The sequence below is a fragment of the Emydura macquarii genome, unplaced genomic scaffold (assembly GCF_026122565.2).
Source record: "Emydura macquarii macquarii isolate MOO-44397 ecotype Brisbane River unplaced genomic scaffold, CSIRO-AGI_Emac_v2 contig_2184, whole genome shotgun sequence".
NCBI lineage: Eukaryota > Metazoa > Chordata > Testudines > Chelidae > Emydura > Emydura macquarii.
Window position 1 is genome coordinate 738,745 of NW_027132321.1, and position 22,202 is coordinate 760,946.

General features: G+C 47.5%; 1 protein-coding gene across 1 annotated transcript in view; it reads left to right on the forward strand.

The window, feature by feature from the left end:
• Positions 1-22,202, forward strand: part of SYT6 (synaptotagmin 6) — a 58,643-nt gene that overhangs the window by 29,169 nt on the left and 7,272 nt on the right. Inside the window, exons 4-6 of the mRNA XM_067558760.1 lie at positions 18,394-18,514; positions 20,313-20,484; positions 21,210-21,360. Coding sequence (XP_067414861.1) covers positions 18,394-18,514; positions 20,313-20,484; positions 21,210-21,360 — 444 coding nt within the window. The remainder of the gene's footprint in view (positions 1-18,393; positions 18,515-20,312; positions 20,485-21,209; positions 21,361-22,202) is intronic.

Here is a 22,202-nt window from a genome sequence, read left to right on the forward strand (position 1 = left end):
GGTGTTGCCGTTAGACAGACACTACTGAGCTGCCCTTTCCACGCTCTCTTTTTCTGGTAAGTTTTGTACAGGCTGCACTTACTCGGGCAATCCCCACAGCAGCAGGGGCTGTTTTTGTACAGCTGGGCTTCCTTGCACCCTGGCTGGGGGTGTAGAGGTACACAGGAGTAGATTAGTCTGACCCTTTTTGGTGCGTCTTTATTGTCAGGCGGACAGCACCCTGTCAAGTCAGTCAGATGGTCCCAGAGACCGTGGGCTAAAATCAAGGGCCGTGCTGCCATTACGTCAGCAGAGTAGAGCAGAGAGTGGCTCTGCGGGGAACAGGCTCTACTGAGCTGTTGAACACATTCTGCCCCCAAGCAGGAGCAGCTACTGTGCGGTGTGTTACAATGGCCCAGAATATAAACCTGTCCATCCCACATGTGCTAGGAAGATGTAATGCCTTGTTCACTTTTCAGCTGTAGTTGCTGGGTTGGCGCCTCGCCATTTCCCCCGTCGTGGCTGCACTGAGGCTCTGAGTAGGTATGGATCCTGACTGATGTCTGCATAGCTATTTGCTGGGTCTGCATGGCTGCCTGATGCCTAGTGGTGCCATGGGCCGACTCGCAGGGGGCTTGAAATGCCCCAGTCCCTGCTCCTTCCCTTCACTGCACCAAGCTGTGCAGCCTCGGCGTGAAATAAACCGCAAGAGAGGCCAGCTAGCTCTGAGATGGCCAGGCACGTGCATCCCTTTATCCGGCCCCCTGTTGCATGTGCCCTCCCCGTTTCCTACGGTGGGACTATGGGGCAGAGGGAGCTTGTACCCCCGATCACAAGGAGCAGCTGGTTTGCACTGTCTCTGCTTTGACAGGGTTGGGGGTCAAGCTCTGTGGAACATCCTCTTGAACCATAAACCAGCTGCCGTGGAGCTGGGTGGGAGCCCCCTTAGCTCTTGCCTGGAGCTGGGGTACATGGGAGCCATGGGGCAAAGCCCAGGGGCAGAGCAGGTGTGACTCCCCCGCCAGCACCCACCCCGTGGAGGGAAGCTGTTGGGGTTGTCCTGCAGCCAGGGGAAGGGAAGCCACAGTTAAATGAGTTTGTAGCATAATATTCTAAGCTGCATCAGCAGATTATCCCAAAGGGGTCAAGAGAAGGAGTGACAGGGAGATGGGCCCTGTGGTGCCGTGTCTCCCACCCCACTGAGGGAGCCAATGGTTCCGCTGCAGGCCCGGGACCTGCTCCAGCTCCTCAGGGATGCCCTGAGGTGGCTCCTTGAGCCTGCGCCGCTCCGGGCAGGGCTGTCCGGCCCCCGTACTCACCATTTAACGGTCCTTGTCCATCCACGGGCCGTAGTGCGTCAGTGACAGGGAAGCAGGTGGGACACGTCCCTCGCTCTGTTTGGGCAGCAGGGTTTGGGGTGCCCAGCTGTGTGTGTATTACCCTCTGAGCCTGCTGGCAGCCAGACGTTTAATGAAATGCCTTTTAATGAAGGACAAGGCTCTGGCCTGTGGCTGCCTGGTACTTGCCCACCTGGACTACTGTTTGCCTAATACCCGAGCTCAAATGAATACAAGGTTACCCCGGGGACCAGCACGACTGGGTGCTGAAGTGGGGAGCAGGTCTTGTCCTGATGCTCTGCACGGGGTGGGCGTCACTTACAAGATGAACAATAAACGGGTGATGTTAATGACGGCCCTGCTCTAGGGCCTTTCTCTGTGTGTGTGTTCTTACATTCAGGCCGGGCCCAGCGTGTGTGCGCTGAGCTTTGCCGCTCTGTGAAACACACACACAACCTCTTGCGTTTACCCTCCAACGCGGGGAAGGACACCTCCAGTGAGAACAAACACTGCAGGGGGGTGGGGAAATAAAGTGCACTGCCTTGTTTAAATGGGGAAAATATTATTGCAGGGTAATATTCTCAGTAGGACCTCGCCCAGGGAGCACAGGAGCAGTGACTCTGCCGAGGAAAGGGCAGAATGGTGGCGGTAGTTTGCTGGGCACTCTTGTTACCGGTTAGAAAGTATCAGCCGCAGAACGTATCCATAAACCCAGGCTTCCAGTCACTGCAGCGGGAGGGCTGTAGAGGTTAGCTTTGTTGAGTATCAAAGAATCTCACAACTCCACGTGGGTTCCTCAACAAAATACTTAATTTTTATTAAACCGAGGAAAGTTTTCCAAGAATGAAAGCAGACCTAAGCCCTTCTCCCCTCTTAATCATACACAGGGGACTGGTGGTCCACTGTACCCCTGCCTCTTTAAGGTGAAGCAGATTCATCCCATCTGCAGCCATTGCCTGACCATGGCTATAATGTGGAGGAGTCAGGGATGTGCAGTGTAGAAAGCTATGTGAAGCGCAGCATCCAGCCTGCGGATGGGCATCGCTGACCCTGAATCCACAGGCCTGATACTGCTACCATTGCTGTCACGGTGGAGATGGAATATGGACAATCCTTCTTTAGTTTGCAATGCTATGTTTTACGTTGCTGCGCCTGCTTGGACTGCAGTCTGTAACAAAACCGCTACACAACCTTGGCCTTTCTTCTCTTTCTGGAAATTTCTCTCCCCCTCAAGCCCCCTTGCTGGAATCTGCTGTAAATCACACAGCTGAGCAACGGCTGGTCCTCGGATCCATAGTCAAGACATTCATGTTAATCCCCCCCTAGCTGAATACAGCAGATCACAGCCTCACTATATGGAAACCCCCAAAAATCGGCACCGTTGTTTTACTGTTCTGATAAAGAGCCATAGAGTGTAACGCAGAGCTACCCTGTGTCTCCGGGCCTGGTTATAAAAAAGAAGGGAAACCAAAGATGAGTAGATTCTCAGCTGTAACTCTTAGGGGGGTTGGGAACATTAAACTAGTGACTGACTCTCCCAGAGAACTAATGCTAATGCAGGGTAACCGAGGGTTAGCTTATCTAATTGACTCACGAGTCGAGCCATTACATGGCCGGGCGAGAGAGTAAAGCTACGAGCAGGACGGCCTAAGCCAGCAGTTCTCAACCAGGGGTCCAAGCCCTCCAGGGGACGGGGAGCAGGTGTCAGGGGTCCACCAAGGTAAAGCAGAGAGCCAGGCTGCCGGACTGGCATCAGACTCACTGGAGCCCAGGGCAGAAAGCCAAAGCGTGCAAGGCTCTGTGCAACGCTGCCGCCAAAGCCTGAGCAGTTTGGCTCTATGGGGCCCCCTGTGGCGTGAGGCCCCAGGCAACTGCCCTGCTTGCTACCCCCTAACGCTGGCCTTTGCTTTTAGTCTACTAGATATGAGAACAATGGTGGTTTTGGCACAGGTGGGCCGTAGAGTTTTTATAGCATGTTTGGGGGGCCTCAGAATGAAAAAGGTTGAGAACCCTGGCCCAAGCCACAAGTCAGCTCCCTTCTCTGGGTGGAGAGGATAGCACAAGGTATAACCAGAACAGACTACTCTCAACATTTCTGCAGGTGTCCTGGTCATTCTGCAATGACGTTCATTCCTGTTCTCGCTCTCAGATCAGGCACTTGACTCAGAAGCAGCTATTCTTTCCAGACTATCTGCCTGCCTCATTTCGCTGGGTGGGATTAGCTGAAATTCAGGCAAGACCCAGAAGCCACAGGGGTGCTAAAAGCTACATGTGATATGCTGAGACGCCTTCTGATGCTTTAATAAACGTTAAACGTTTGTTAACGTTCTGCAAGGCTAGAAATTCAACTCCCAGTGACCTCGGCAGTAGGCACTAAAGATAGGGCAATGGAAGAGAACCCAACAGCTGCTTTCCCTAGCTCATTCCTGCACATGGACAGTGAGATTGTGACTAAGGTGTTTTGTCACACCGCTAGCCCAAAATACCTTTGTCATTTTGAAGGGAATGGTCTTTAGGAGACTCGATAGGTGAGTGAGATCATGGAGGAAACTCTGAATGGATTGGTATATGAAACTCTTTTACAATTCACTTGCATCGTCTGTGACAATATTTCTTTAGATTCTTACAAGTGTGGGCATACATCCTCTCTATCTAGAAAGCATTTAGCTCTCACTGCTCCTTTCATGCTTTGTGTTTGAAAAGATTTGGGATTTATTTGCCAGTCAAGAGAAGTCTAGCATCAAGAACCAAGCCTTTAATACATTGCCCATTGGTATTCTGCACATCTAAGTGGAATAAATACCTAATCTTTGCCTTTCCAGAGAATGCGTGGGAAATCATTTGGCATAAATCACATGCATCAACAAGACCTGTTCCTCTAACACATGGGCATTTTACGGTTCCCCAATGCATATACTTGTCTTGCTAGTTCTATCACTTGGATGCAAACAGCTACAATTTCAAGAGGTAATTTTATCACAATGAAAGGAACCAAGTGTCCCTTCTGCAATGATAAATGGATAGTTTGCCCTATCATGTAATAAGCAAACTTGTAACCACACTCTGTATATGTTTGGAGATTTTTCTGCTTGGTTCGAAGTATATTGTTTTTACGCTGTCTGAACAATACCAATCTATTTATAAACTCAGTTTGGTTTCACTTTTTAAAAAACATTCCAATGAGCCAGACAGTGATATAGACCACAATATGCTATCAGAGGGTGTCACAGGGCAGGCTGGGACGGCAAAGGGTGTTAAGAGCTCTGTGTAAAGAGCTGTACACAAGAATCCATTTGCAGTGCATAAGAACAGCAAATTTTATTGGTCCTAGAAAACCCAGGAACTCTGCTACATCCCTGAGCACCATCTACAGGCATCTTAGCTATTAGCTAGCTATTGACATAGCTAGCGCTCCTCAGGTGACCAGACATCCTGGCATTAGGGCCTTTGTCTTATATAGGATGCTATTATGCCCCTCATCCTGATCTTTCACACTTGTTATCTGGTCACCGTAAGCATTCTACTCATTTATAGAGCACTCTCCTAGCAAGCAGTTAAAGGCCCAGTGCAACCTGCAGCTAGATCAGGTGACCAAGAGTCATGTGACAGCAGCCTGGCAGTGGACCTACTATAAAAGGCAGCCTTTTCTCACCTGCCATCTCTTTGAGGGGTGTGTGCTTGGTAGAGAGTATTGGGTCAGGCTCAGGGAGAACTAAGCAGTAGCAGGAATGGGGAAGGAACCTGTGACTATATCTCAGTGCAGAAAGGATTATGTCCGGAGCAGTAAAGGAGGTTATTTGTGCTGGGAAAGAGAGAGTTTGCAGATGGCATGGCCACCGAGCAAATGGATTCTGTTAGTCTTGTGCTATGTCTTAATTAACCAGAGTCCAGGAAGGGGCTGTGATTAGGATGCATGCAGTTCATTGGAGACTCAGAGGGAGAACCGAGGCCTGGCCGGCGAGATGCTGGGATGGAGCAGACTGCCCCTCTCATGGTAGGTTGTTACTCCTGCTTTCTGCTATCCACCTCCCCTGCTCCTAATCTCTCTCACCACTCTGGCAGTGTAACAGCGCCTTGGTGTAGACATGCTGGACCTGATTCTTAGTTACTGTAAGGCTTTCTTAACTGCATCTGGTCATGCTGCTGTGGTGCCGTGACAGTCCTGTTCCTTCTATTGCTTTAGTTCTGCTTCCTAAACGCGTCTTCCTTCACAGACTTGTCTTTTGCTCACGTTAGCCTGGAGCAATGACTGAAACGTGGCAGTCAATGCATCCCACTGTCTGACAGGCCTCCTTTGCTGGCTCTTTCCAGGGCATCTGCTCACCAGGCATGCCTCTCCTGTTGCCTGAAGTCCCTGTTGCTGGCGAGACCTTTTCCTTTGTGGAAGTGGAGTAGGCAGGCGGGCTGGAGGAGAGCTTTTGGGTTGGCCCCAGCTGCACCTGAGCATTTGGATTTGCAATTACACAACACACCAAATCTTCAGGCAGCCTGGGCAGCTGGAAAGGCAGTAGGCTGCACCACGTGTGTTTGCAGAGTAACCTGGAATTTGGTGTAGCATACAGGGGAAGGGAGTAATAAGATGAGACAATTAAAGTTGTCCTTTGATTACCAAGTGACACAGACCAGGAGGCCATTAATCCAGTCCTGACAGAGCTGAAGTAGATAATGGATTACCTGATGGTAGAGGAAACCAGGGAGGTAAAAGGGCTGTAATTTGTCAAAACATTTAGCATTTCCTCCAGGATGCAGCTGTTTGATTTCCTTGGAACAAGCATGGCAGTGGAGCTCCAGGGTTTGCTTCAGCCCTTACTAGTAGCTTTCACTAATGATTTGCTGCAAAAATGTAGCAACTAATTGCGTCCTTAACTACTGTTCCCACTCCAGCTAGTTCACTTGCTTCTCCTCCTGTGCTTTTCTCAAACCAGCGTCTCTCTGGCCCCCTTTAGAGTGTGCACATGTGTGTGTGTGTGTGGTAATGTATATGTTCAGTGTCAGTGACTAGCTCAGTAGTTTCATACTGTGTAAATGTGCTCGTACTACTGGCAGGTTCTACGCTTAAAACGTCCGCAGCAAATGGAAAATGGCCCTGGTAGGAGAGACCCTGAATATTAAACAAATGGGAGTTTATAAAATGGGGGCTGAGAGGAGGCAAGTCACATTATAAAGACCCTGAGGGAGAAGTTTGATTGCTTGGGACTCTTGCATGTGCCAGTGCAGAACATGATCCCTTTCGGTACAGACTGAAACCCTAAATCCGTGGGCAAAGCCAAAGACACTCCAAGATCTGGCTAATCTGCTTTTGCAGATGGTATAACAGTGTGTGGAAATGGGAAATAAGCATGATAACTGTTCCAGATCAATGCATTATGGACAATGGTGTTGAGGCTCAATTAATATTTATGTAGCACTTTCTGAAGGGCACCATGAATGTGCAAAATATTGCTAAGCTATTTTATTGGTGGCACAGAGGAGAGCTATCCACTTGGTTGGTCGGTCTGTTCATGACTCCTCTTGTGACAAATGCAGTTTTCCTCCCCTGCTTTCAAACAAGAGGCAAAACGTGTGAGTGGAAAAACTGAAAGTTTTATTTTTGCGGAGGATTAAAAAGCAGCCTGTGGAATATTAGATGAAGGGCAGGGCTCTTCCGTTCAGAGAGTAAAACAAATGCAACCATTCACAAGTTATGTAGGGGAAAGTGCCTCTGAGCGTGTGCCCAGGGGCACTGGGGATGGGATAAGACCTCTAGGATAACACTTGGAATCTGGGCTGGGATGCCTGTGATCTGTAACTCTGACAGCTCTTGGGTGGCTTCATGTGAAACAGATGGTGGTCTCACTCCAGATTTTACTGAACATCCCCAAACCCACAAGCATCGCTGGCATGAAATGGCCTCCTTCCTGGTACCCTCAGCTGAGAAGCTAAAGATGAAATGTACAAGGACAACTTAAGTCTGTCATCCAGTTTAGGGTGACTGCCCCTGTATGCCCTGCGTGGTTCACCGCAGAAGTTCCCCTCAGTCTCAGGTGTCCAGCCATCACCCATCTCTGGGCAGGGACCCTTGGCCCTCTCCCTTCTGACTGAGGGCTTTAAGGTTGCACAGCTCCCTGCCTTACACTGTGCTATCCCCCCACCAAGCCAGTCTGCCTAAAGGCCAGCACCTGTGCTTTGCTTTCTGTCCATGGGCTATGAACACGGTATAGCAGCAGGTCCAAGTCACCAGACAGCTCTGTCTAAGCAAGCACACTTCTTCTTAAGGCCAAAGCATTCTAGGGAACAAACACACACGCCCAATAAAAGTTCCTGTTCTCATGCTAAAGCTTACCTAAGGCCACCCTTCAGTTTTGTGGTGCTCTAGTAGGTCCAAGCCCTAGTGCAGGAGGCCCTGTCTATTTTGTTGGGTTAGAAGGAAGGCCAGGAGGCAGTTTAAATGCAGCATTTTTATGCTGAAAGCCCTTCCTCGGTTTCCAGTTTGAACCAGATGATGCAGATATCCCTGGATGTAGCACCTCTCTGGGGGTTTTTACAGTGTGAGGGGTTCACGTTAATCCTCCCCTTCCCCCCGTTTTAGTGCCTGAAGGGAGCAGTGGGGACCCTCCCCTGTGGAGTACAAGACAATCGGATGTGCAGTCCCTGGCCAGCAGGGATACATAAACTCCCTAAAGATACTGCATGTGATGGCAATATCTGCCACACGGTCACTGCCAGGTGTGGGCCTCCCAGGGCAAGCACTTTTGTGGGGAGTGGGGAAAACGGGTACAGCTGTTGGCTGTGCTAAAATGTCAGATTCAAGGGACCATGGGATCATCTAGCCTGACCTGCCGTATAAAACAGGCCGTAGAACTTCCGCAAAATCACTTTTAGAGCAGATCTTTTAAAGCACCTACCTTTTTATACAGCACTTGTCATTCGTTGACTTCAAAGTGCTTTACAAAGGAGATCAGTGTCATTATCCCTAGTGTACAGATGGGGAAACTGAGGCACAGCAGGGATGCAACTTGCTCACAGTCACTTAGTAGAACAGTGGCAGAGCGAAATAGAGCCTAGCTCTCCTGAGTCCCAGTCCTGTGCTCTATCCACTAGGTCACACAGCTTCCCAAGGGTAAAGAAAAGTGATTTGCTCATAGTCACACAGCAGGCCAGTGGCAGAATGAGGAATAGAACCCAGGCCTCCTGATTGCCAGTCCAGTGCCTGCCCCAGTGGGCCACACTGCCATCATCAGGGTGCTCCACCCAGAGCCCTAATAGTCACTGTAAAAAGTTCAGTAATGCAAAATCAACAACAAGCAGCTTGTCTGGGTTATGCAGAGGTCAGGCTAGGAGCATGTAATCGTCCCTTCTGGCCTGAATGTCTGTGTAACTCCATAGCAACACTCATGCCCTGCTGCGAGGGGACATGTCCTCTGAGGCAGGCCCTCCTGTCTACGCATCCCAGCTTGACAGGGAAAAGCCTGCTTCTCAGCTGAGCTTCAGTCCTCTCTGAGCAGCAGCATAACCCCACGGCTGTCAGCCCTGGGCACGGCAGCTCTGTCTGTCACGTTCTTCTAGTAGCCAAGCCAATTATGCCTTATTAAGATTTCTGTCATTCCCTCCCCTCCCCACTGAACTGTATTAAGAACTTAAAAGTTTACTGAATTGTGTGCTGTAAGCTGAGGGGAATGTGGATTCTTAATATTCTTGGATAAACAAAACCTTCTGTTTCTATTAAAAGCTTTTTCTATTTACTTTGTCACTTGCCTACAAAGGTTTTCTCCTGGGTCTATGAATACACATGCAGAGGAGAAACACTTGCCCTGACCAAGAGAGCAGTAGAACGTGGAGCAAACGGCCAGTATATTAGGGACACTTTTTTAAATGGTATGTTCACAGTGCAGTTATAACAGCTCTGATTTCTTCACACCTATATTCAGGAGGGATGTTAGATTGTCCCTGGCATTTCAAATAGGGTTACCAATTTTGGTTGGACATATTCCTGGAGATGTAATATTTAATTAAAGACTAATATGTAACTGCTGGAGACTCCAGAACAGCCCTGGAGGGTGGGAAACCCTAATTCCAACTCTTTCATTTGGTTTGGCTGTTATAAATACTTGTGAGCTGTTTCTAGATTTTGCTTTTTGTCTCCTCCCAAGAAGGGAGTATTTTGCATACAATACCTACCTCTTACATAATGCTTTTCATCAGGGGATCTTAAAGCACTGCATAATCATAAATGTGTTTATCCTTCGAACACCCCTGCCATACATGTGACCCACTAAGAAACCCACCTCTACTCTCAAATGTGTTATCCATGTAGATTCCTGTAGGCAGTGTTCCAGTCACCTCTTAACCTATCGCACGCCTCTTTCAATAAGAGATGCTTTCCAGTCCTATGCTATTCTTGTGGATTCTCTCTTGACCTCTCTTCAATTTTTCAACATCTGTCTTGAATTGTGGCTATCACAACTGAACACAGTATTCCAGTAGAGCCAAATACTGAGGTTCTATAATGTCTGTTCTCCTACCCAATACTCCCCTGTTTATACATCCCAGGATCACGTTAGACCTTTTGGCCACTGGGAGCTCATGACTCCCAAGACTCTTTCAGTGTCCCTGCTTCCGGGGATAGAGTGCCCCATCTAGAAATATGGCCTGCGTTCTTTGTTAGTAGATGTATGGCTTTACATTAAGCCATATTGCAAACAATATGCATTTCTTTTGGTTCATTTGCCAAGCAATCCAGATGGCTCTGTATCAGTGACCTCACCTCTTCGTTAGTTCCAACATCCTCGGTTTTTGCCATCTGCAAATTTTATCAGGGGTGACTTTGATAACAATGACCTGGAAGAAAACAGTGTGAAATAATGTAGGGCCAAGAACCGATCTCAGAGGGACCTGATAGAAACACACCCATGTGATGATTCCCCATATACAATTACATTTTGAGACCTATCTGTTGTTCAATTTTAAATCCATTTAACGTGTGCCATGTTGATTTTGTATTCTAGTTGATTAACCAATATGTCCTGAGGTACCAGTGCAAATGCCTTCCAGAAGTTTAGGTATGTTGCATCAATTCTATTACCCTGAGTGGCATCTGGACCTGTTTCTTCTTTGTATTAGACTGATTTAAGCCTCATTTCAGTAGCTAGTTCTGTCTCCTGGGAAGATCTGGTGCAGTGTGATAGAAGGTCGATTCCTGGCTGAGTCTACAATAGGATGCAAAATAAAGGCAAGGAACTTACAAACTACATGAGGAAAATTAAAATGCCAATGTTATCAATCTGATTTAAGGCCTTGTAATCCATAAAATTGAAAGATAAAATGGGCTGAAATGCCTCATGTTTGATTTCCTGTATGCAAGGTTATCCCATGACCTATTCTTTAAATACCCTGCCGCACACGTACATCAGAGGATTTAGGGAAGAGAGATGGGTAGCTCATCTCTGAACTGTCTGCCATTTGGAAGTTAAAGAAGCCCCTTCTTTCTGTTAGGAAGTGATGCTCTCAAGTCTTGATTTCCACTAGATTAGTACTAGCATTTATTTTGAAAATAAAAACCAAGCAAGGGAAAGCAAGCCCCGCAGAGCAGCCTCTTCTCTAAAGCAGCTCCAGCGGGACCGGCTCAGACTCCTTGCAGTACAACCTCCTACTGGAAACTTAATGGTCCATTGTGATCATCAGGATCTTCGTTATAATGACAGTTGATAAAAATGGGCCAAAAGACAGTCACGTGGAGGGCCGATGTAATTCTGGTGGGGCCTGGTAATGTCTACGCATGTTCTCAGCCCCAGGTTACTGAGCGTGGGGAATGCCCTCCCTTTGCAGCATGTTGCCTCTTGCTTCCTGCCATTCCCCAGACGCCGGTCTGTTGTTGTTTGCCATTGTGGCAGTTTCATGCATCTGGGGGCACCTGCGTCGGAGCTTTGTTTTCTCATCTGCCTGCTAGAGCGGCTGTGAAGAGTTCAGCTGCCACTCTTCTCCACGGACCGGTCTTCCTCCTTTGCAGGCCTTAGGATGGAGAACTGTAGCCCTGGCTGCTGGATTCGAGTAGATGTTTGGCCTTTCTTATACAGCTGACAGACAGCCCCCAGGCACAGACTCTTGGCCTGGGCACTTGGCTGACCTGGCTGCTAAAGACTGGCTAACGCTTTGGAGAAGTGGGACCTCAGACAAATTTGAACAGATTTGGTCTGACTTTTGAGAAATCTTTGATTAATTCTTAGTGGCTGGAAAGTGAGATGTCACTCGCCTTCCCTTCCCTGTCCACCATTCTCTTTCCTCTCTCTCCCTTTCCCGTCTTTACTTTTTTTGGTTCTTTTTCTCTCTCATTTTTTTTTCTCCCCTTTGTTTTTATGGGAAAATATCCATGGAAGTCTGGCCTTTCCTGAAAAGGTGTATTTTCTACAGGGAAAGTGAGAGGCAGGGATGGGACTTCCTACAGCACAGGAGAAAATTTTCTGTGTCCTAAGGAATGTGAGGGGGGGGGAGAAAGGAAATGATCCTCTTCGATTTTGTTTTGCTTCTTCATAAGTCAGATAATCAGAAACAATGATTCTTTGCAAATGCCCTCCCTGGCTGTCAGGTCTCATTGAGCAATTTAGCCATGATTGATCTGATGACATAACTAATGCTTTTCGAGGGAAATGACACATTGAGGCCAGCATTCTAGCACGAGGAATTCTGAGTGAACAATAAACTGATGCTTTCACAATTTGTAATTCAGTCCGACACTATCAATTTGTCTCATTTAGACATTTGCCACAAACAGAGTCTGCTTCTCCAGTGATATGAAAGGTCTTAATGTGAAAATGCACATTGTGTCTAATTTAGGTCTGAAAAAGCCGGGTATTAAGTCAACTTTAATTGCAACTCGCTTTTAGCACATTGCATTAGAGACGTTCAAGTGAATTGCTCTGGTTAATGTGAGTTGTCCAAGTGAGGCTGCGTAAATGCTACCCTGCCAACAACTCCTGGTACGTGCTTGAGCAGGAGAGAGGTTGCAGGATACCTTTTAGCCAGAGGCAGAAAACCTCGTCTCTTGGATTACAATCCCAGTCGGGAAATGGACCGTTTCTAAAACAGCCATCTTTCTCCAGGAAGAAAAGCTGCTTGTGTAGCGTAACGCTTTCAGCAGGGCAACTTCCTCAAGGTCAGATTGATGCTGGCTTTAGGGGACAGGCTAGCGCGGATGAACCATTGCAGAACTGGTGCAGAAGCCTGCTGCTGGCCCTCTGCTTAGGAGATGAACTCTGCCCTCCGTGAGGCTCCTGGGGTCCGTCTCCAAAGAATGCCTCAAGGGAAAATAGTCTGACTAGAAACGTGCAAGATTTACAACAATGGCATTCAGAAAAGCCTCCCTCAGTCTGCTCACGCTCTGCCCCCTGTCCTGGGCCTGCAGTCCACTGCAGTTTTGGGGGTCTGAAGAAGAGCTATATATTAGCAAGTTTGTCTGTCTGAAGCAAACCCAATAAACCAGGAATTCATGTGCCAGCAAATGCCAGAAATAAAGGGCCTTCCATCTTTACTTCTCTTCCAGAAAATATCACATCAGGCATTTCCACCGGTGTTGAGGAGAAACAATGTAACGGAGGTGGTAAATTCTAGCTATTCACTGAAGCAATGCAATCCTCCTGTTGCGTACAAACGTAATGTGAGCTAGGCAGCAGGCAGTGCAGCTTTGGATGCTGGGATTTTTATGAACGGAGATTTGCAGTGATTTATAGACTGTTTTAGAATCCAAGCACAGAGCATGGAGTAGCTGACATCACTTGCCTCTTCCTAATATCCCCATCCTGCTACGGCTGCACACAAACGCACTTTTCTGTGTATCCCAGCCAGCCCCACCTTACTGTTCAACGCAGGTGCTCCAGGTCGTGTGACAATTTTCACAGTAAAACAATACATTTTCTTGAACTGACTGGAAGGTGTTTGCCTACGTCCTATGCTCCCTTCACCGCTAAGGCCTAGTCCTGTCCAGTGATACCCAAGGCAGACCCACTGAAATCAATAAGGCATCTTGTGCAGTAAAGTGCTACTCAGTAAGAGTAAAGAGTCTAGAATCTAGTCCTGCATGTGCTCACAGGGAACAGCTGCATGGAGTTTCAGAAATCTCTGTTCACTTCAACTCCATCCAACTGTTGTGTGATACCATCACTTAGGCATGGTCTGTTTACTGGAGGAGTCATAGCCCTGTCTTTGTCATTGGCGTCTGAGTTTATTATAGCCTCAGATAAGAGACTTCTGTGCCCACGCTGCTTATTCTCTGCTCGTGTACCACCCCTCTCTAGAACAAGAAATACAATATTCTTCAGCTCAAATACACACAGTGGAAGGACACAACAAACACAGCAACCACCCATTTGTGCAATACACAGCATCTCGGAGGTGCTAGTGAAGAATTCCCTCTGCATCCTGTTAGTCCATGTGGGCTAGGAGCATCTCCAACTGGGAGACCCCCATTAAATGGGATCACGGCATCTCCAAATAAAACCCAGTGTTCTGCATGGTCACAGCTGGATCTCGCATTCCCATCTGTGCTTCCCTGTCCACATCGAAGACACTATCCTCAGACACTCTCCAGCCGGCTGCTGCCTGTGTGCAGACAAACCCAAGTTTCTCCATCACTCATTGTACAAATATCAGTCAGTGATTTTTAGAAGCAATTGGCTTGCCTGCTGCCTGCGTTCAGAAGAGAGAACTCAGACAGGCACTGGCTTTTCCTTCTAGGTGGTCTTTAGGGACGAGACTCTAAGTTAGTGCCGTCTTTGCATGCGTTCATCCAGAGGAAGAGGGATGGCCCTGCGTTTGTCTTGTGTCAGTACTGCGCCATGCTTGCGTCAGTCTGTACCTCATGGCCGTAGGCAATATGTCCCATGTTTTGTTGTTCGTGGTTGTACCCATTCATGCTAGACACTCTCCAAACACTCAAGTGGTCCCTGCCTCAGGGAACTCACAATCTACGGAAAGGTCAACATGAAGAGAAACTTCCCAGGTTCATTACCCCGGATGCAGCACAACAAAAGCCAATGGAAACCCTCAACTAAGGCCTTTATACATCACCCCTCACTCCAGGGTTTCAAAGCACTTTGCAGCCAGTCACTTAGTAAGCCTCCCAACGTCCCTGGGAGATGGGTCCCCACTGTACTGCTGGGGAAAGAGGTTCCTGGCTCTCTCTGAATTACATCTAGGCACTAACAGTACAGGAGGCTGGCTGGCTGGATCCATACCTGCTTTTTAACTATACTCTGCCAGTTTGGTGACTTACTCACAATAGAGCTTTGAGTCAGATACAGAATTGCAATTCTCTGCTGCCTCTTAATTCCCATCTCTGACTCTTGGAGTCTGGTAGTCACACAAGGCAATGCCTCGGAGTATTACATCTCTTCTGCCTTTCAGAGCTTGGCCGGCTCAGTGCTCGTCTCGAAAGAAATTGTTCTGGTGAGGTTACAGATAGGACTGTGTATTTCTGGCAAACAGATCCCAGTAGCTCTGTTTGTAGCCAGCTTCCCTGCCTACGTATCAAGTGATCAGCAAATCCAGCAATGTTAACGGAAGAATGTGTGCGTTTGGCAGGGCAAGGCAGGCTGGAAGGAACAGCATTCTGAGATCTGCATTCTGAGGTCTTACTGCATCTCCTAATTTGCAAAGCCGCCTTCCTCAGTTGTGCAAGGTATTTAGTATGCTCCAGTTTCTCGCATTACTGTAAAATCAGCAGGACTTGGTGGGTCCAGAGACGTCTGATTTTCTCCAGCACATGTAATAGTTGCAACTCAGTTTTTCAGCCACCAAAATCCTCTTTGTATAATGTTGCCTTCCTCCCCCTGCGTGGATTGTCAGCAGGGCTGGAAACAGGCACTTCAGTGCTGCGCCGCAGATCTCCTCCTGCTTCCGCTAGAGAGCGATCCATTCACCGCTCCCGAGGCCAGCAGGGCCCCTTGTGAGCCCCCTAGTCTGACCCTCTGTAGAACACAGGCCAGAGAACTGTCCCTCAGTCGCTCCTAGAGCAGATCTCTTTGTAAAAGAGCCAATCTTGAGTTAAACATTGCTGGTGATGGAGAATTCACCATGACTCTTGGTGAATTGTTCCCATGGTTAATTACCCTCACTATGAAAAACGTATGCCTTGTTTCCAGTCTGAATTTGTCTGCTAGATTGAAGAGCCCGTTGTTAAGTATTTGTTCCCCAGGTAGGTGCTCACAGACTGTCATCAAATCACCCCTTAACCTTCTCTGTTAAGCTAAATCAATTGAGCTCCTTGAGGTTACACTGTAAGACGGTAGCAAGCAGCTGCCCAGGAGATGTCACTGTTCTGCCAGTGTTCTACCTCTGCTCCCCAGATAAGTGAGCTCTCTCCAACCCTACCAACAACTTAGCGCTCCTGCTGAAAGGAGCCAAGACATCAGGCTTCCTTCTGACTCTACCCTGAAGCCAGCTGCCCCCATCATCATTATTAAGGAGCAAGAGCCTTTTAAAAGCGAATTACAATCTGGAAGCCCCAAACACGAAGCACTCCTGCAATTATTAAATGGGCAGCATTAGTCTGTTGATCAAGTGCATGCTCCTCATTGCCAACCTATGGGCATCTCTCTACAAATCGTCACGCACATGCACGCTGTCTGGGGTTGCCAGAGCGACTACTTTCCAACCATAAAATTTTCTCTAACTGGGATAAAAGGGAAGGCAAAAATGTACAGTGCCCCTTTAAAAAAGAGCAAATAGATAAGGTGAGCCATCAATGAACTGGCCAGTAGATTTACTGCATAGGGAGTTCCACAGCAGAGGAAGGTTAGATTGAAATGTAAAGGCCAGAGTGGAGGAAAACTAAATACGTATAGATGCAGGCTGGTCAGGCAAGCTTTGCTCAGGTTTGTTTGTTTTTTTCCTGTTAAGTCTCCCTTCCTTGTATTTACTGAGAAACCTCGTTTACGTCCTATATACCTATAGCAAATAATGAGCCACCGTGTGCTGTGCGGTGCGGGTTCGTTAGAAATAGGTTGTAGACCTGTTCACAGGCAGGCTCATGAGTACAGTTAATGAGATTTGGATGCCTTCTGGCACTAGGCCTACAGAATGAGCAGAATCCAATGAATTAGACCCCAGGGAAGATCTGTGATTGGATTATGATGGTCCCATTGGCAGAGCCTCTAAAGGATCTCAGAAGAGATCTGAAAATGACCAGACTTCCCCCGAGCAGACATTAATAATGCAGCTTGATTGCAGGAGTTGCTTAGAACGCGCTATGCTGGTGGTAACCCGCCCCACTGAGAATTGTGATCCATTGCAGAAATACTGTGTGTTAGGCAGGATCTTTAACGTGCTCATTCAAACGAATCCCAAGGATTTCTCAAAGCCAAGTGTGCATTTCTGTCAAAGGAGCACAGCCCATGACCTGTGAAGCAGTAGTGGTGTTCCATGGAAACTGCCCATTCTGTATAACTAACACCCCACGGACACTGGTGCAATTCAGTGGTTTTGTAAGGAAGAAGATTCCAGCTACTAGCACATTTGCATACGACACCATAAAAGTTCTCCAAATGTTGCAGCGTTAAGGCAAGATATTATCCCAGAGCAGTGAAATCTAATTAGGAAGGAAAATGAAAAATCACCTTACATAATTCCTGCACTCTCTGGGTGAGAAGCATTTTTGTAGTGGCCTGCAGTCCTGTTTGGATGCTCAGTGTGTGTTTTCCAGGCTGTCTGCAAAGCTTTTCAGTGCAATTCTTGCAGCTCCACATCAGTTAATGAGATTGACAGCATGGTGTGCAGCAGTCCTGCCCAGGACAGGCAGTTTCAGGGGTCAGGCAGGTTGTGGTGATGGGTGTCTTTCCATCTCTGTATGGTTAGGGCACAGGAGGAGGCATCAGGAGACCTGGCATCTATTCCCATCTCTGCTGCTGAGTGAACTTGGGCAAGTCACTTCCCCTCTCTGGGCATTTCCCCTCCCACTGGTGTCTGTTTAGACTGAAAGCTCTGTCTCCAAGTAGGTGTGTGGGCAGTGCCCAGCACAGTGGGGCCCTGATCTAGGCTGGGCCATCCAAGTACAGATGGAGTCAGAGGCTGTGGCCTAGGTGCTAGGTCCGTGGGGACCACAGGCAGCCCCTCAGCTCAGTTAGAGACGGAGCTCAGTTTGTTAGCAGATTAACACTGTGCTGAGATGGCGAACGGCTGCACAACTGTGATGCCTTGCCACAGGGAGCTGGAGTAGAAGAGTTACAGCATCTGTTTAAAACGGGATTTCTGAGCCACGGACTTGGCCATGACTCCTTGCCAGTTGGACTGTCTAATGATGACATGTTACCTCTGCATCTCAACTCCCCCCAGGCCCCTTCTGTGGGAGTCCAGGGGGTCCTGGCTCATCACCCTCCATAAATGATGGAATGAGTTGGCAGGTCAGGTGTGTAAGGAGGGGTCTGAAGAAAGGGAAGGTTCCAGCGCCAAGTAGAGGCCGTCTAGCAAACCTCCTTCAAATGGCTGTGGAAAAGCTAGGTCTGGGCAGGTCTCTCTACAGCGATAAGATTAGATGACTCACCGAGAGACTCAAAATCAGTGTCAAGGTCTAAGGGGTGGGGAGAATGGTTGGCCCCTTTGCTTCCATCACTGTATTTTATTAACTGATACAAACTGGTTCATAGAGGAAAAACCTTTGCCCAGTATTCAGACTAACTGCCCAAGTCTTTGCCTGCTATCCAGAGAGACCTTCTACTGAAGCATTGTTATTGGACATCATGGTATCTGCCTTGCCCTTCACATATTAGTGAGTTAGAGAAACTTGGGGAAGTCTTCACTATTTACAAATATTCTCTGGTCAACCGAGGTTTCTTGTGAAAACGAAACCAGTCTGCTTCCTGCTCTGATTCCAACCTAGGCCAACAGCTCTTCACCACAGAGCACAGGAGACGTTGTAGTCCATGCTATCCCATTCAAGTGCCCAGCTAGCATTCTGAATGCATTCCCCAGAAGTCCATTTCTCGGGGGAGAGAGAAATGAAGCAGTTCTGCCGAGTGAAAGAGGAAAAATCAGTAAAAGAGGCAGCAAATGCAAAGCACAGACATTGGCTCTTACGCACCTCTGACACTCTGTGTCCTCTCGTTTCTTACAGGAAAGCGTGGACCTGGGAGAGATCATGTTTTCCCTTTGTTATTTGCCAACTGCAGGTCGCCTCACCTTAACCGTCATTAAATGCAGAAATCTGAAAGCTATGGACATTACTGGCTACTCAGGTACCTGCGTGATTGCTCAGAAACAGTTTTACATTCCCTTTTCCTTCCCCCTCCCAGCAGCTTGCTGTGTGGTTGCCTTCCCAGCTCAGTTGGAGCCGTGGGCTCCGGGTGGATTGGTGTTCTGACATGCCCCTCCATGCCTCCAGCTTCCTTCAGTGCTCCTTGTACACAGGGGGATGGGGACTGGTGCAGGCATTATGCCGGTGAGGGCATTCCCTCTGCCAAGGGACATCTCTGCTAGCCCCTTGCTGCCAGAATCTAGCCAGTTTTGCCTCCGTGATCTGACCCATGATGAGCACAGTCACCTGGATCCTGTGTGAATGGGAATGCTTCTCCAAGCCCTGCACCCAGCATTCCAGTGTGACAGTGTTTCATCGTTCCAAAGACTGAAATGCTGCTTGGGAACTCCCCCTGCACAAATACTAGAGTTTAACATGAAAACACTTTCCTATAGACCTTAGGGTAAGAAGGTGATCTGAATTTTGCTGGCAAACCTCTTAGTAGACAGTAACAATAACTGAAAAGATCACCGAGCAGACAGCACTTCTGCTCAAATGGAGCTTGCTGCAGTTCAAAATGTCGGAGAATCAAAGTGTCAGGTGGAAGACAGCTTAGTAGCTCTGCAGTAACATGCTGTATGTTTACTGGCACTTCCAAATGCATTCGGATTTCCCCAGCAGTCTACATAGCAACCAAGCTGTGCTCAGAACGGAGAGGCGCTCTGCCAAAATCAGCCACTGCTCAAGCAAGTGAGGTACAGCTATCCGAACTCCTCTTCTTTTCCCTACCCTTTTGCACTGGGAAAAAGGGCTTTAAACTCCACTTTTTGCTGTCAGACCCTTTATGCGACTGATGTTCATTTCCTCAAAATGCAGATATACTGCTTGGACAACAGACTGTATGTTCAAGTCATGCAAACTTTCCGAGAGCTGAGGGGGCTGCTCGGAGAAATCGTACCATTTTGGCTAAGATGCAAAGGCACTTTGCTTTATCTAATTAGACTGCGTTCTGAGTACCTGCTTTGAGCTATAGATAGTATACTGTATTGGCACGGAAATAGCTATGGCAACAAGGGATCTCTTTACGGTAAGGTCCACTCCATATTTTGATCTCCAAGGTTGCTGTATTACATTTTTACTCTATTCTGCAAATATTCAAAAAGTTGTAGTTTTGCTTCAGAAAATGTTCTGGGGTTGTTCTATATGTCAAATGGATTTGCAGATTCAATTCAAGTGAGACCCAGAATGTTGCTGGTCTCTATGAACTTCTCCTGATGGAGGCTTGTTTGTTTGAGATGGAGCCTTCTTGCATACCGGCAGCCTTTCACACCAGACTGGAGAACTGACTGATGTGGACATGATTTTTTCACTGCCCTGAACTTTGGGTCAGCATTTACCCCAGTGCAAATTGACTATAAAGTAGGTGTGAGGCAAGAGGGAATTAAGAGAGAGCAATTCTACAAGATCATATGTGTGTTTCCTTAAAAGTAGATGTGGAGGGTATCCCAGGGCAGCAGTAACTTACAATACGTTAATACCTGTGATTTTGACACCTCCCTTTCCTGTTGGCATTGTTATGTCGCTGTAGTGCCAATGGCCCCAATCAGAACTGTACAGCTCCATTGTGCCAGGGGGAAATGGAATATTTCAGGGTAGGATGAAAGGGTGAAGTTCCTTAATAAATGAGCTGCATGGAATGGCCTGTTATAAACATTCCACAGAGGTGATGTATGCATTGCATTTACATCCTTGTATCTCAAAATGATCCTCCATGAACATTTCCTTCTCCTCTTCTTCAGATCCATATGTCAAGGTGTCTCTGCTTTGTGATGGGCGGAGGCTGAAAAAGAAGAAAACCACCATAAAGAAAAACACGCTTAATCCTACCTACAATGAGGCAATAATCTTCGACATTCCCCCAGAGAACATGGATCAAGTTAGCCTGCTTATCTCGGTTATGGATTATGATAGGTAGGTGGGAGTTTCTGGAGAGCAGGAAAAAAGGAAAATCCCATTCAGCCCGGGTTTTCTTGCTCCATTTCACATCTTTGGTATTGCTGTTTAGATTACACAACTGGTTTGCGTCCACATGAGTCCTATAATGATGCATTGCAAAGTGTCTGTCTTAGATATCCACAGCATTAAATATACATGCTGCTAGGAACATGAGTACAATAGGCCTGATCCTTAGCTTTCAAGTCATTTTTTTTCTTGACTGCGTAGAACATGCCCCATGCCTGCAGAAGACTGGGGGGCATTTCATTTTGAGCCATCATCCTTCTTAGGAGGCAAACCACTTTCCCTGAAGTGGCGCAGTCAATATATGAAGTATTGCTGTATTATTGAGCCCCAAGCACTTATTCTCACACCCCCGGGTTATGAGAACACAAGTCCATTGGGAATCTTCATATAGGAGAATCCCAACGGACTTAGGCTTGGATAAAATGATCAGCATGATTTTTGTATGTGTATTTTGGTAACTCCCAGAGGCCCAGCTGAGATCAGGCTCCCATTGTGCTGGGAACTGCATGCACACATTGTAAAAGACAATATTTTATTGTCTCATCGGTCCATATAAAATTTCCAATGCACACTTAAGCAGCATGCCTGTATAGACAACGTATGCACGCACGAATATGGGTGCGTGCCTTGTTTCTAGTCGAGATAATTGCACCCCTTTTTCCATTGCCTTTTAGAGTTGGCCATAATGAAATCATTGGAGTTTGCCGTGTGGGAATCAATGCTGAGGGACTGGGCAGAGACCACTGGAATGAGATGCTGGCATATCCTCGCAAACCGATCGCACACTGGCACCCATTGGTGGAGGTAAAGAAATCCTTCAAAGAGGTGTGTGAAGTCAGTTCCTTCCTTCCTTTGAGTGCATGTGCCATACATGACTGAGCTGCTCCAAGGATTTCAAAAAGCTTCTACTCTCACTTTGGGAATGTCTAAGATGAGCTGAATGGAGCTTTTCACCAGAGATGGACCCAAGAGAACAAACATCTCTGCCCTGGCTTGAAATAGTTCCTTGGGCTTGAAAGCAAGAGTGAAAAGGGATGGCATTTACAGATCAGATTTATGTTGTGGTGGTTTTCTTTTTTTAATCTGCCAGTGAGAGTAGTCCGAAAAAGGGAACACTGTTGTGATCCGGAAGGGACACCACAGGTTTCTGGTCTTCACTTTTTCACCTAAAAGACTTTTCTGTTGACTCATCCTCATAGCCTTTTAGAGAAAGCAGACAGAAAAGTGTAACTGTTCTAAACACCTTGAGAGGAAAAAGTTTCACTACATCTTTCTATCACTCAGTCTGACTGGTGATGGGACTTAAACATGCTGGACAGCTTCTTGACCATCCACAACGTTTCACTTTTCCTTGCTCTCCATTTTCTCCCCTTTCCTCACACAGCCTCATGGTCTCTTTTGCTATGTGTCTAATTTAGATGGTAAATTCCTGGGGGCAGAGGTACGGTCATCTGCCTGTACAGTGCCATGCGCATCAGTAGCACATTAGCAGTGATAAATAAAGCCAGCATTCATAGCTGTGCCAGCTAAAGCCGTAAGGGCAATAACATCTGGCTGGGGCCAGGAAAGCATTGTCCTTCAGACTTGACTTTGCCAATGGCTAGGTGCGTTATAAGGAACGTTTTGTTTTCCTCGGACGTGTCCGGTACTGAGCTCTGCTGGATTCC